Consider the following 11,194-nt stretch of genomic DNA (forward strand, 5'->3'; position numbering starts at 1 on the left):
ATAAAAAATCAAGACTGAAGATTCCAAAAGTTCATGCAAAAAATCACTAACTTCCTATCCTGGAGAGAATTACAGATTGCAGCATCCTGTCATAATATTACATTTCACTAAACCATTTTGGATTACATGAGAATACACCATATGATGGTACACAGAGCCTGGCCGGCTCTAGGAGTTCATGTGCAGCCAGACCGTTTCTTCCCCAAAAGAATGAACAAAACTTCACGGCAAGCAACAAGAACTTATGAAACCAAACAGCTAGCATTTCCTAATCCGCCTTTGTAGAGTACAAAAAGAACGGCGGAACTAATCTGCAGGATCATGATGTACATGCGATCGCTTGCGGCGATCCATTCAGCATCGACTCCCTGGTCCGACATAGATGTTGACAGTGGTTGAACTTCGTGAGCTGTACCAAAGGTATAATCCTTGTGCTATCTCTGCTTTCTCTCTAAACCCACCCTTTGAAAATATCTTTGTTATCTTGTTAGCTGTCCACTGCTATGTCTCTCTTCCGATCGATGATGAAATAGTTTTGCCATTGATCGCCTCTCACAATCCTGAAAATTTATAGGATAACGATTAAACTTAAACGGATGTATTGTATAAATCCTAGCTATGATGGTTTACCACACCCACCTTAAACATATTGAGGCGAAACGACTTCTTAGGATTCATTCTTCTAAGCTTCAAGTATGTATATGCAAAGCTGAGCTGGTCACGAGGTGTGAAGCGATCAACCTCATTGAACCACAGACAAGAGAATAAGTTGGACATCGGTGTGTGTTCCCTCACGATGAAAGAACCTTCAGGGACATCTGCAACAAGAGGAAAAAGATCTCTTAGGTCAACACAATTCATACACTAGAAATAATACCAGCAGGTAAGAGAACATACAGCTTGGTAGCAGCTTGTGGGGATCCGATGAGTTGAACCTTGTCAGTCCGTCAGCTTGGTAAAATTCAAACTGTTGATCAATTATTGTATGGTTGAACTTGTTCAGCTTTTTATTTTGTGCCACTTCCTCCCATACGCAGTGCCGATCATAATGATTGGAAATAGCATATTCATAACCATGCCGCCAAAGAAAATATTCTAGGATAAGGATAGGATCAGTTTGTAGTCGCAATTTGCTGTCCAGCCAGATCGAGAATCTGATACAAGTAATGTTCTTAGACAAACAATATTGCAGAACAGGATGGTTCATCACATTAAAGATGTAAAACTAAAGCACAAGCCCCACACTAATTATCTGACAAAGCACATTTACCTTTTCATACTGTGAGTTACAAAAAGCACGATAATACATTAGCAGAAAAAAACACTACATATTTACAACTTATGCTACAGATTAAAAGACGTACATGTTTACAAGACTATATATTTTACCAAACTGAAGTGCTGATCGGCGTGTCAGAAAAAACCATGGTAGTTCAGGGTGTTTTGTAAAACATATTTTAAATGGGTGATGATCAAGTTGGCAGCAAATCAGACAGCTGGTACGATTCCAAAGTGGATGACTGTCACCACCAATTGGTTTCTTCAGAGTATAAGAAAGATACCGGAGAGCAGACCACACACAATCTCTGGGTATAAAAAAGCTAGTGTTCCAGTGTCAATGGAGAGAACAAACCATGGGAAACAGGCATTTTGTGCCAGTGCTCGCACTGCTATTGGACAGGAAGAGAACAAACCAGAAACAGAAAACCAATTATTCATCCAACACAGGTCTGCATATTCGAGACAGCGACACTGACACTATCGAGTTTTAGAAACCAAGATGGATTACTACTCTGAGCAAAGATATAAGCAGACAGGCACACAATACAGATGGGGATGGGATGAGTCCCCGATGTGACAGTATTGCCTGGAACAAATACCCAGGTCCCAGGATATGAAGGGGAGTGGAAAAGGGTTCAAAATTCTGTATTGAAACTACTGGACCTATATGGTGTCGCTGACTGGTTCTCAGCCAATTATGCTGTTAACCAATAATTTTCCAGAGCTGTTTAACTACCCATTTGATAAAAATTACAGCAACCACAGATAAGTAGCCACGGTATTTTTGTTCAATTAACTACAAATATCATCTTTTCCGAATCGGTACATGGTGACAACATCATCCTTTTCTCATAAACCTCTAATCATGCAGTTTTATGCTAGCATACTGACCATCCAATATTCTGAATCAAAACAGCAAATAGGGCGCCACAAATTAAATTTGACATTGAAATTTGGATTTCAATAATTTTGGATAGTATGTACTGTTACTTGTCCCGATAAGGACTGGGACAACTGACTCCCTGGTGCAAAACAACCTTGATTAAATTGTGAAAAACAAACACATGGCAAACCAGTGTGTGTTGAGCAAAAGGTAAGACTTTTTGGGAGATCACAAGGTTATGATTTGTCAATGGGGAAATTACATGCATAACACTTAAAACTACAGTTGAGTCCTTCACTGAAATACATGCATGGCAATCAGGACAGAAGATATTATGCAGAAACTCGCTCTTACCTTGACGATGGGAAAAGTCGATGCGCCAAAAGTTTTGGTATTTTCCCAACTCTCCGCATGTCATTATAAGGCATATTCTTAATCAATATGATCTTCCATACACCAATGAAACCCATGCTGTCCATTTTTTGGCCTTCAGATAGCAAAGTTTGCAATGTGACTTCATCCAAAAACATAGCAAAACAAACTGTCTTCTTTGAGAGACTTGTAATCTGCAAAGATATCATAGAAAGAAATTTAAATGGATGAATGGATACTACAGGATACTTCATGTTGCGGCATAGCAAAAGAAAAGGTCAGGAATTGCTTAAGTTTAGAGTGTGGTTATGGTGATTTTAGAAAAATGTGAAAAGTGAGTTTTCAATCTTGTATCACATATCGACATTAAAGGACTTAGCGAAAGATAGCATCATTATACTATTAATGGAGATGTGATTGCATTTCATAGACCTATTATATAAGGTTTTCTATGTCTGTATGTGAAACTAATCAGCAGTGAAAATACTGCTTTAACTTTGACAAGTACCTAGAGACTATAACAGTAAAGCGAGGCTAATGAGATCCTAAACTTTCTGCAACAAACCATACCAAGAACAAAGGAACCTACAGAAACAAATTGTTATAAGCTGCTTATTGCAACTTATACAGGATGGAGGAATCATAATAAAAGTGTAAATTTGTCAAAGAGTTATGTGCCAAGAAATGCCATACTGTTTTGCCAAATGGAGTCCTCAGACGATCGGAGTTTCCAAAGATGCAGGAAGATACAGCAATGCGGCATTTGCTCATGTACTTCCTGTCATCCTCAGATATATCAAAACCAGTGCTTGATCCATTAGGCCCCTTAACAAAAGCACATGTCAATTGTTGATCATGAGCTACGTATGACTCCTCCCTTTCCTGTAGAGTCTGGTGGCCAGCAAATCTTGGCTCCCAATTTTCTGATCCAGCTGGTTTTTGTTCAATCTCTACATACTCCAACTTAAAGCTAGCAAATTTTTCATTTTTTGCAGGCTCTACAAGTTGAGCAGTGGAGTTCAGAAACTTCATTTCACAAGTTGAACCTGGTTAATGTGTTCCAACAAATTAGGTAACCATCAAGAACAGAGGCTAAATATTTTATGATTAGATATTAAAGACATGGAACAAGCTTGATTGCAAAAAAAGTGTCATATTTGATATCAACAGAACTTATGGTACAACAAATTATCAAACTAGAGGATACCCTGCGTGTTGCCGTGGGAATTGGTTGATGAATATTTAGGTTGATAACATGAGAACCAAAATTAAAAATACATATGATTTATTATATTTGATTATGTATAGTTGCAAAAATATTTATTGAATGTAAGTATAATAATTGAATGGGAAACATTTTTGCATGCATGGTTGAATGTTGTGGTGGGTCTTTTCCCATGCATAATTCCATGTTGAGGCGGGCTTTATCCCATTCATAATTGTATGGTGAGGTGGCATGCTTGCATGTTGAGATAAATAAGTTAGTGGGGATGACTCTCTTAGGTATATAGAATATAGCAAAGGTACTGATAGACCGAATAATAAAGCTCACAGATACTGATTTTGACTTGCATAATAAATAATACAACTATCATGATACCATTGCGTGCTAACATTTTCAGTTAATTCACCAGGCAAAAACCTGGTCATCCAAGATCAGTACCATATCTACGATTCTTAAATCCAACAGCAAACTATGAAGATGTTATGCCACAAGCCTATCAGTTGGCAGTCTAACATGTTCAAGACATCCAGTATTACGGTCATGTCATGCATGTTGCAATATTTAGGTAGCCACTGGGTACAATATGCATGCTCATATTTTATTCATGACTCAACACTTAAATAGTCACTACGTACAGTACACATCTTATACATGCTAACAGCGTCTCCTATTAGATTCTTACAATCAAATCTCATGTTTCTAAAAAAATAATGATCTCACTACAGCAGAAAAATAGCACGCATATATATAGCTACTTAGCTAGCTGAATTACCTCATAAAGCTATTACGATAGTAACAACAAAAATCTTATGTTATTTTAAGTGAATGGGATCAAAATTCCGCCAATTCAGGGAAGAAAACCATGATCCTAAATTCAAATTGGCCGACTCTTGCTTTCAAACTTGAAAAGGGAGAACAACTCACCAGACTTTTTCCGCTTTGGTTTCTTCTTGGACCCATGTTTCTTATCACCAGTACCCGAAGCTTTCTTTTGATTCGTGTTAACAGCATCACTGTCATCACTAATCCTTCCACCTGCTGCTTTCATGTGTCTCTCCAAGGCAGCATTCTCTTCCTTCCCTATGTTCTCATGAATACCATCACCAAGCTTCCTACCGGCAGAATGCATCTGAGAATCATCGGGATCATCAATGCCATCATCATACTCATCATCTGGATCAACCTCCCTCATTCCTGTGCCCAACGCACCCATGGAGGCCGCCTCATACTGCTCCAGCTCTTTCCTGCCACCCTCATTGTACAAGGTGCCTCCTTTCCCCCCTTCAGCCAACTCTGGAACCTCCTTGTCAGTACCACCCTTGGTATCCAAGGTCAACCCTTTCTCCTCAATACCGGGATCAGAGCTCACGCTTTTCTCACTGCCACCACCAGCATCAGCAGTGTTTCCAGCTGCACCTGAGACCTTCTCCTTCTCGTCCTCCGAGTAGTCTTCGTCGCGCCGTCGATCGTCCTGGTCCCAGTACCTGGAATCCCGCGCACTCCTGCCACCACCGCCATGGCCGAACTTGAGCTCCTTCCAGTTCTTGCTCCGGTTCCACTCCGGCAAACCCTCCCCGCCTCCCGAATCCTCTCCGATCTCTGCAAAGCAGTACGAACATGTGGTGCATTAAGACAACCGAACTAACAGATAACCAGATCAACCGAACAGAATTTGGATCCCATTCGCATCCAGCCACGCCATGGACGATCCCAAGAGCGTCAAAGATGCCATTTGCTCTCTCCTCTCTCACTACTCCTGTCGAAGCAACAAGAACACCGAGCGGACCGCCTCAACCCATCCCCGGAGAAACCACCGTGCCGGGAGTGTGAAACCACGAACCTGCGGGGTCGCGAGAGAGGCGGCGCGAGAGGATGAAGACGCCAGCGAGGAGCAGGACTGCAGCGGCAGCTGCGGCAACGGCCGGCGAGCGGCGGCGCGCGGGCTTGCCGGGGCGGCGGATCCGGGAGGGTTTGGAGGGGTGTGCCCGGTGGTAGTCCGGGAGCGGGTGGTGGGCCCCGCCGCCGCGGGAGTCGAAGAAGCCGCCGCCGGATTGCCTGTACTGCGCCATCAAGCAGAGGCGGTGCTACTGCTGGTGCTCGGCCGCCACCATGGACGGGACGGAGGACGGTGGGTGGGGGAAGCGGACCGGAGTGAAACGGAGGGGCTTTTCTGTAATTTGAACGGGATGGTTGGAGGGAGTTGGTTAGTTTGCACGTGACGGTGATGGGGTTAGGAGAAGAGGTATCTCTCTCTCCCTCACACTGCGAGGTTGGTGAGATGGGAGCCGACATGTTAGGCATCGAACGGGGATATTTTTATCAAATAATGTGGTCTTCTTCTTTTTCTTTGATGATTGAAAAACGTCAAATGCCATGTATTAACTAGCACAAATGACAATCCTTGCAAAAAACACGCTGGCAATTTTTTTAAAAAAAATACATTCAAATTTATGGGGTTGCCGAAGTCTTTTTCCTCCCGCATCCAGCGGCGACCTCCTTTTCGAAATGATGCAGAGGCCACGGGTCATGTGTAACACCCACGATGCGGCTATATCTCCCACGTGTCGGAGCACGACTTAGAGGCATAACCGCATAGTAGGCATGTCGCAAGAGGGGTAATCTTTACACATCCCATGTACTGAATAAGGAAGGAATAAAGAGTTGGCTTACAATCGCCACTTCAATCTATATATAAATATAGCATTACATCATTCAGAATACAATCAAGGTTTGACTACGGAACCAAATAAAGAAAGACAACCCCAAATGCTAGATCCCCGATCGCCCCAACTGGGCTCCTCTACTGATCGTCCGGTAAAGAAACATAGTAATGTCCCGAATCCTCATCGAACTCCCACTTGAGTTCGGTCGCGTCCCCTGCACTGGCAACATCGGCACCTGCATCTGTTTTGAAGTAATCTGTGAGTCACGGGGACTCAACAATCTCACACCCTCACGATCAAGACTATTTAAGCTTATGGGTAGGAAAAGGTAGTGGGTTGGATCTGCCGCAAGCACTAGCATATATGGTGGCTAACTTACGCAAATGAGAACGAAAAGAGAAGCAAAGCACGATCGATAAGCTATAATGATCAAGAAGTGATCCTGAAACTACTTAGTTTAAGCATAACACGAGACCGTGTTATCTTCCCGGACTCCGCCAAAAAGAGACCATCACGGCTACACACGCTGTTGATTCATTTTAATTAAGTTAAGTGTCAGGTTTTCTACAACCGGATATTAACAAATTCCCATCTCCCCATAACCGCGGGCACGACTTTCGAAAGTTGAAAACCCTGCAGGGGTGTTCCAACTTAGCCCATCACAAACTCTCACGGTCAACGAAGGATATTCCTTCTCCCAGGAAGACCCGATCAGACTCGGAATCCCGGTTACAAGACATTTCGACAACGATAAAACAAGACCAGCAAAGCCACCCGAATGTGCCGACAAGTCCCAATAGGAGCTGCACATATCTCGTTCTCAGGGCACACCGGATAAGCAATCCGTACAACTAAAACCAACCCTCAAGTTTCCCCGAGGTGGCGCTGCAAGGGGCTCTAGTTTGGACCAACACTCAGAGGAGCACTGGCCCGGGGGTTTAAAATAAAGATGACCCTTGAGTCCGCGGAACCCAAGGGAAAAAGGCTTAGGTGGCAAATGGTAAAACCAAGGTTGGGCCTTGCTGGAGGAGTTTTATTCAAGGCGAACTATTAAGGGGTTCCCATTATAACCCAACCACGTAAGGAACGCAAAGTCAAGGAACATAACACCAGTATGACGGAAACTAGGGCGGCAAGAGTGGAACAAAACACCAGGCATAAGGCCGAGCCTTCCACCCTTTACCAAGTATATAGATGCATTAAAGTAAACAAGATATAATAGTAATGATATCCCAACAATAATCATGTTCCAACAAGGAACAAACTCCATCTTCACCTGCAACTAGCAACGCTATAAGAGGGGCTGAGCAAAGCGGTAACATAGCCAAACAACGGTTTGCTAGGACAGGTGGGTTAGAGGCTTGGCATGGCAATATGGGAGGCATGATATAGCAAGTGGTAGGTATCGCGGCATAGCAATTGAGCGAGCAACTAGCAAGTAAAGATAGAAGTGATTTCGAGGGTATGGTCATCTTGCCTGCAAAGTTCTCCGAGTTGACGAAAGCTTGATCCTCGTAAGCATACTCAACGGGTTCCTCAATCACGTACTCGTCTCCCAGCTCTACCCAAAGCAAGAACACAAGCAAAGGACCAACAATCAATCACGGTGCAATGCGCAAGCAACATGATGCGAAACATGGCATGACATGCGGGATGTGATATACAATGCATATGCGTGCTCCGGAAGGAAAAGATTGATCAAGGCATCAACTTGGCAAACCAAGTGTGCCGCTGGAAATATGAGTTGATTTCGGTCGAAATCAATATAAAGATCACCGGAAACGGATGCACGGTTTGCAAATGGCAAGCAAAACAATAATGGCACAATTCTGCGATTAACAGCACGGTGCCATCTAGAATGCAACAAGAAACTAAGCTACTGCACTCCAACAAAACAACAAAGCACATGTCAATGATCTACTCAAGATGCTTGACAAAATATGAACACTGAGCTACGACTAACTCACACAAGAGCAAGTTCAAACAAGCATGGAAAAAGTGCAAAAGATATCAGTTTCACAGACTTAGTGAAAATACTAACATGTCAGGAATTAACATCAAGAGGCAATGTTTAGAGCATGCTAACAACATGCTATAGGAACATAACATATCAAACAAAGGCATGGCATGAATGTACTCAAAGCACATAACAAAAGTCTCTTACTGACCATAAGCCAAAAGGGCACAGAAAATATGATGGCACCCATATAAACATAGCAAGTTTCGTTAACATATTCAGACTTAGCAGAAAACTGGATATGGCAAAAACAGAATTATGAAGGCATCTTTGCGAGCTCGATTCACTCACCACAAGGCATTGCATGACAAACTAAGTATACTACCAGCAAGAAGACATGTTCATGGAGCTAACCATGGTAAGAACAAGCTCATAGCATGCAAGGATCAACTACAACAACCTTGGCAAAATTGATTAACACGTAAACAATCTGCCAGGAACATTTTATAACAAAAGTAGAGAAAGATTGAGTCATGCTAGAGGACTCCATAAATGCAAACAGGGGCATGGGTGGATAGAGCATAACCATATGTCCAAATCATCCTTACTGAACATACTCAAAAGAAGCATGGATCTCAATGTAGCAACATGAATACATGGCATAAAAATAATAGCAGGGAAATGACTTAGTGAAATTCTAAGTCCCTGAAAACAGCAATATTACGAGAGCTACTTTGCATGCTTGTGCTAGTCACCACATTGATCATAAAAATACATGGCATACACCCCTGTAAAGATGGCATGGCATAGCCCAAAACACATGTAGATCTCATGCCCATATGCAGCACACAATAAATGTAGCAAATATGACAAATGCCCATAATCTGCTAAGTAACAGGAACTAACATTTTATAGCACTCTTGCATCAACGATTTGGGCATCAAGATGGACTAAAAAAGCATGGCTCAATGGAACAAAATGAAGAGCACATCCAGATGAACATTTTGATATATGGCACGCACAAAACGGAGCTACGGATGCGGAGTTATGATGCAATGAATATGGGCTGAAAATGCTAGGGACTTAGCGAAAAACGGGGTCAACCTAGGGTTTGACTGGATCTGGATCTGGATCTGGCACGCGAACCGAGGTTCACCTGGACCTCGTCGGAGATGGAGGGGACGGCGGCCGGAGTCGAGGAAGTAGAGGAGGCCGGCGAGGGGGTTCCGGCGAACGGCGACCGTGGGAGGTGGCGAAGACGGGCGCCGGCGGCGGAGGAGCGACGCGGCTACCAGCTGGCATGGAGGAGCGCCGGCGATGGCGGGCGCGGTCAGCGGTGGCGAAGTCGGGCGCGAGCGGCGGAGCGCCCCCGCGGGAGCTCGCAGGGAGCGGGGGCGGCGCGGGTGGCGCGCGGTCGGGCGACGGGGAGCCGCGGACGCGCGGGCCGGGGGGCCCACGCGGGCCTGGCGAGCCGGCAGCGATGGGAGGCGGCGGAGCGCCATGTGGCAAGCGGCGGTTGGTCGGGCGCGGCGACACGATTTCGTCCGGTGCGGACGGACAGGTCCGGCGCGGAGAGGGGAGAGGGGGCTTGGGTTTGGACCCGAATTTTTGAGGGGGTGCACATATTTATACATAGAAGGAGGTGGGAGTGTCCAAATGGAGAGCGGTTTTCGGCCACGCGATCGTGATCGAACGACCGAGAGGATGGAGGGGTTTTGGATGGGTTATTGGGTCACTTTGGAGGGGTGTTGGGCTGCAACACACACGAGGTCTTTACGGTTCCCCGGTTAACCGTTGGGGTACCAAACGGACTCCAAATGGCACGAAACTTGACAGGCGGTCTACCGGTGGTGTACCAAGGACGCTTGGAAAATATCGGTCCAATCCGAGGACGTTTAACATCCGCTCACGAAAAGAGACAAAAGGGGGCGCCGGAGGACATAGGAGTGTCGGATTGCAAAAAAACGGGGAAAATGCTCGGATGCATGAGCCGAACACGTATGCAAATGAGATGCACATGATGACATGATATGAAATGCATGACATGAGCAAAAATGCAAAACGAAGACAAAACCCAAACACGAGGGAATCTCATAACTTAGAGTCGAAAATGACAAGAGTCGGAGTACAAACATGGTAAGTTACATCCGGGGTGTTACATCATGGCCTCCTTTTCGAGAAAAAAAGAAGAAGAAAAATCAGCGATGCACCGTGGGCAAAGCTCGCTGTCGTCTCTGGACCTCTGTCTCAGCGAAGCAAACTTGTTTAAACCTAGGAAATTGTAGAAGCAACAATCGAAAAGTCATCCATGTATACTAGAAGACATCAGTGGCCACGATCTACGTAGGAAATCTTCACGCCGGAGAATAAAACGATGAAGAGGGCAGGTAGAAACCCCTTGGAGAAGGCAAACCTCACACGCTCTTCAACGAGGCCGAGACAAGCCAATCTTCTCCAATCGAAACTTGAGCTGAAGGACCAAGACATAGAACAACGTTGTGTACTCCGCGGAATAATGGGCCCGAGCCAAACCTGCATAAAAAATGCCATACCTGAAGAGACGGATCTGAGAACACACCATATTTCACACACCTCCTAGTGATACGAGGAAGCATCACCGGAACGAGGGCGAGATGGGGATATCTTATTCCACGCCGACAGCGACACCATCATCTTGACACCGCTGAATGGAGACCTATCTAAGATCGACATTTTCAATAGTTAACTTGATAAGTTCAAAAAGAAGGACAATGAAATGTCACTAAAATGTACTCAAGACTCTCTTGTTACCAATGAAGTCACCAGACCTAGTA

At 44.5% G+C, this 11,194-nt stretch overlaps 1 protein-coding gene across 1 annotated transcript; it reads right to left on the reverse strand.

Moving 5' to 3' along the window:
- Positions 1-74: 74 nt before the first annotated feature.
- LOC125550777 lies at positions 75-5,970 on the reverse strand. Its single transcript, XM_048713866.1, has 7 exons — positions 5,602-5,970; positions 4,686-5,360; positions 3,230-3,582; positions 2,519-2,730; positions 898-1,154; positions 640-818; positions 75-560 (listed from the first exon to the last, which is right to left on the reverse strand). Exons 1-7 carry the CDS (start codon positions 5,828-5,830, stop codon positions 480-482), a joined length of 1,986 nt encoding a protein of 661 aa, XP_048569823.1. The 5' UTR covers positions 5,831-5,970; the 3' UTR covers positions 75-479.
- Between the last annotated feature and the right edge of the window lie 5,224 nt (positions 5,971-11,194).

Source organism: Triticum urartu, chromosome 4, assembly GCF_003073215.2.
Source record: "Triticum urartu cultivar G1812 chromosome 4, Tu2.1, whole genome shotgun sequence".
Lineage (NCBI taxonomy): Eukaryota > Viridiplantae > Streptophyta > Magnoliopsida > Poales > Poaceae > Triticum > Triticum urartu.

Coding starts and splice junctions, on each gene's coding strand:
- LOC125550777 (XM_048713866.1), bottom strand. CDS start 5,830: ATGGCGCAGTACAGGCAATCCGGCGGCGGCTTCTTCGACTCCCGCGGC. Junction 2,731..3,229: donor GGACTCCATTTGGCAAAACA/GTATGGCATTTC, acceptor ATATCTTTGCAG/ATTACAAGTCTCTCAAAGAA. Junction 819..897: donor CCACAAGCTGCTACCAAGCT/GTATGTTCTCTT, acceptor CTCTTGTTGCAG/ATGTCCCTGAAGGTTCTTTC.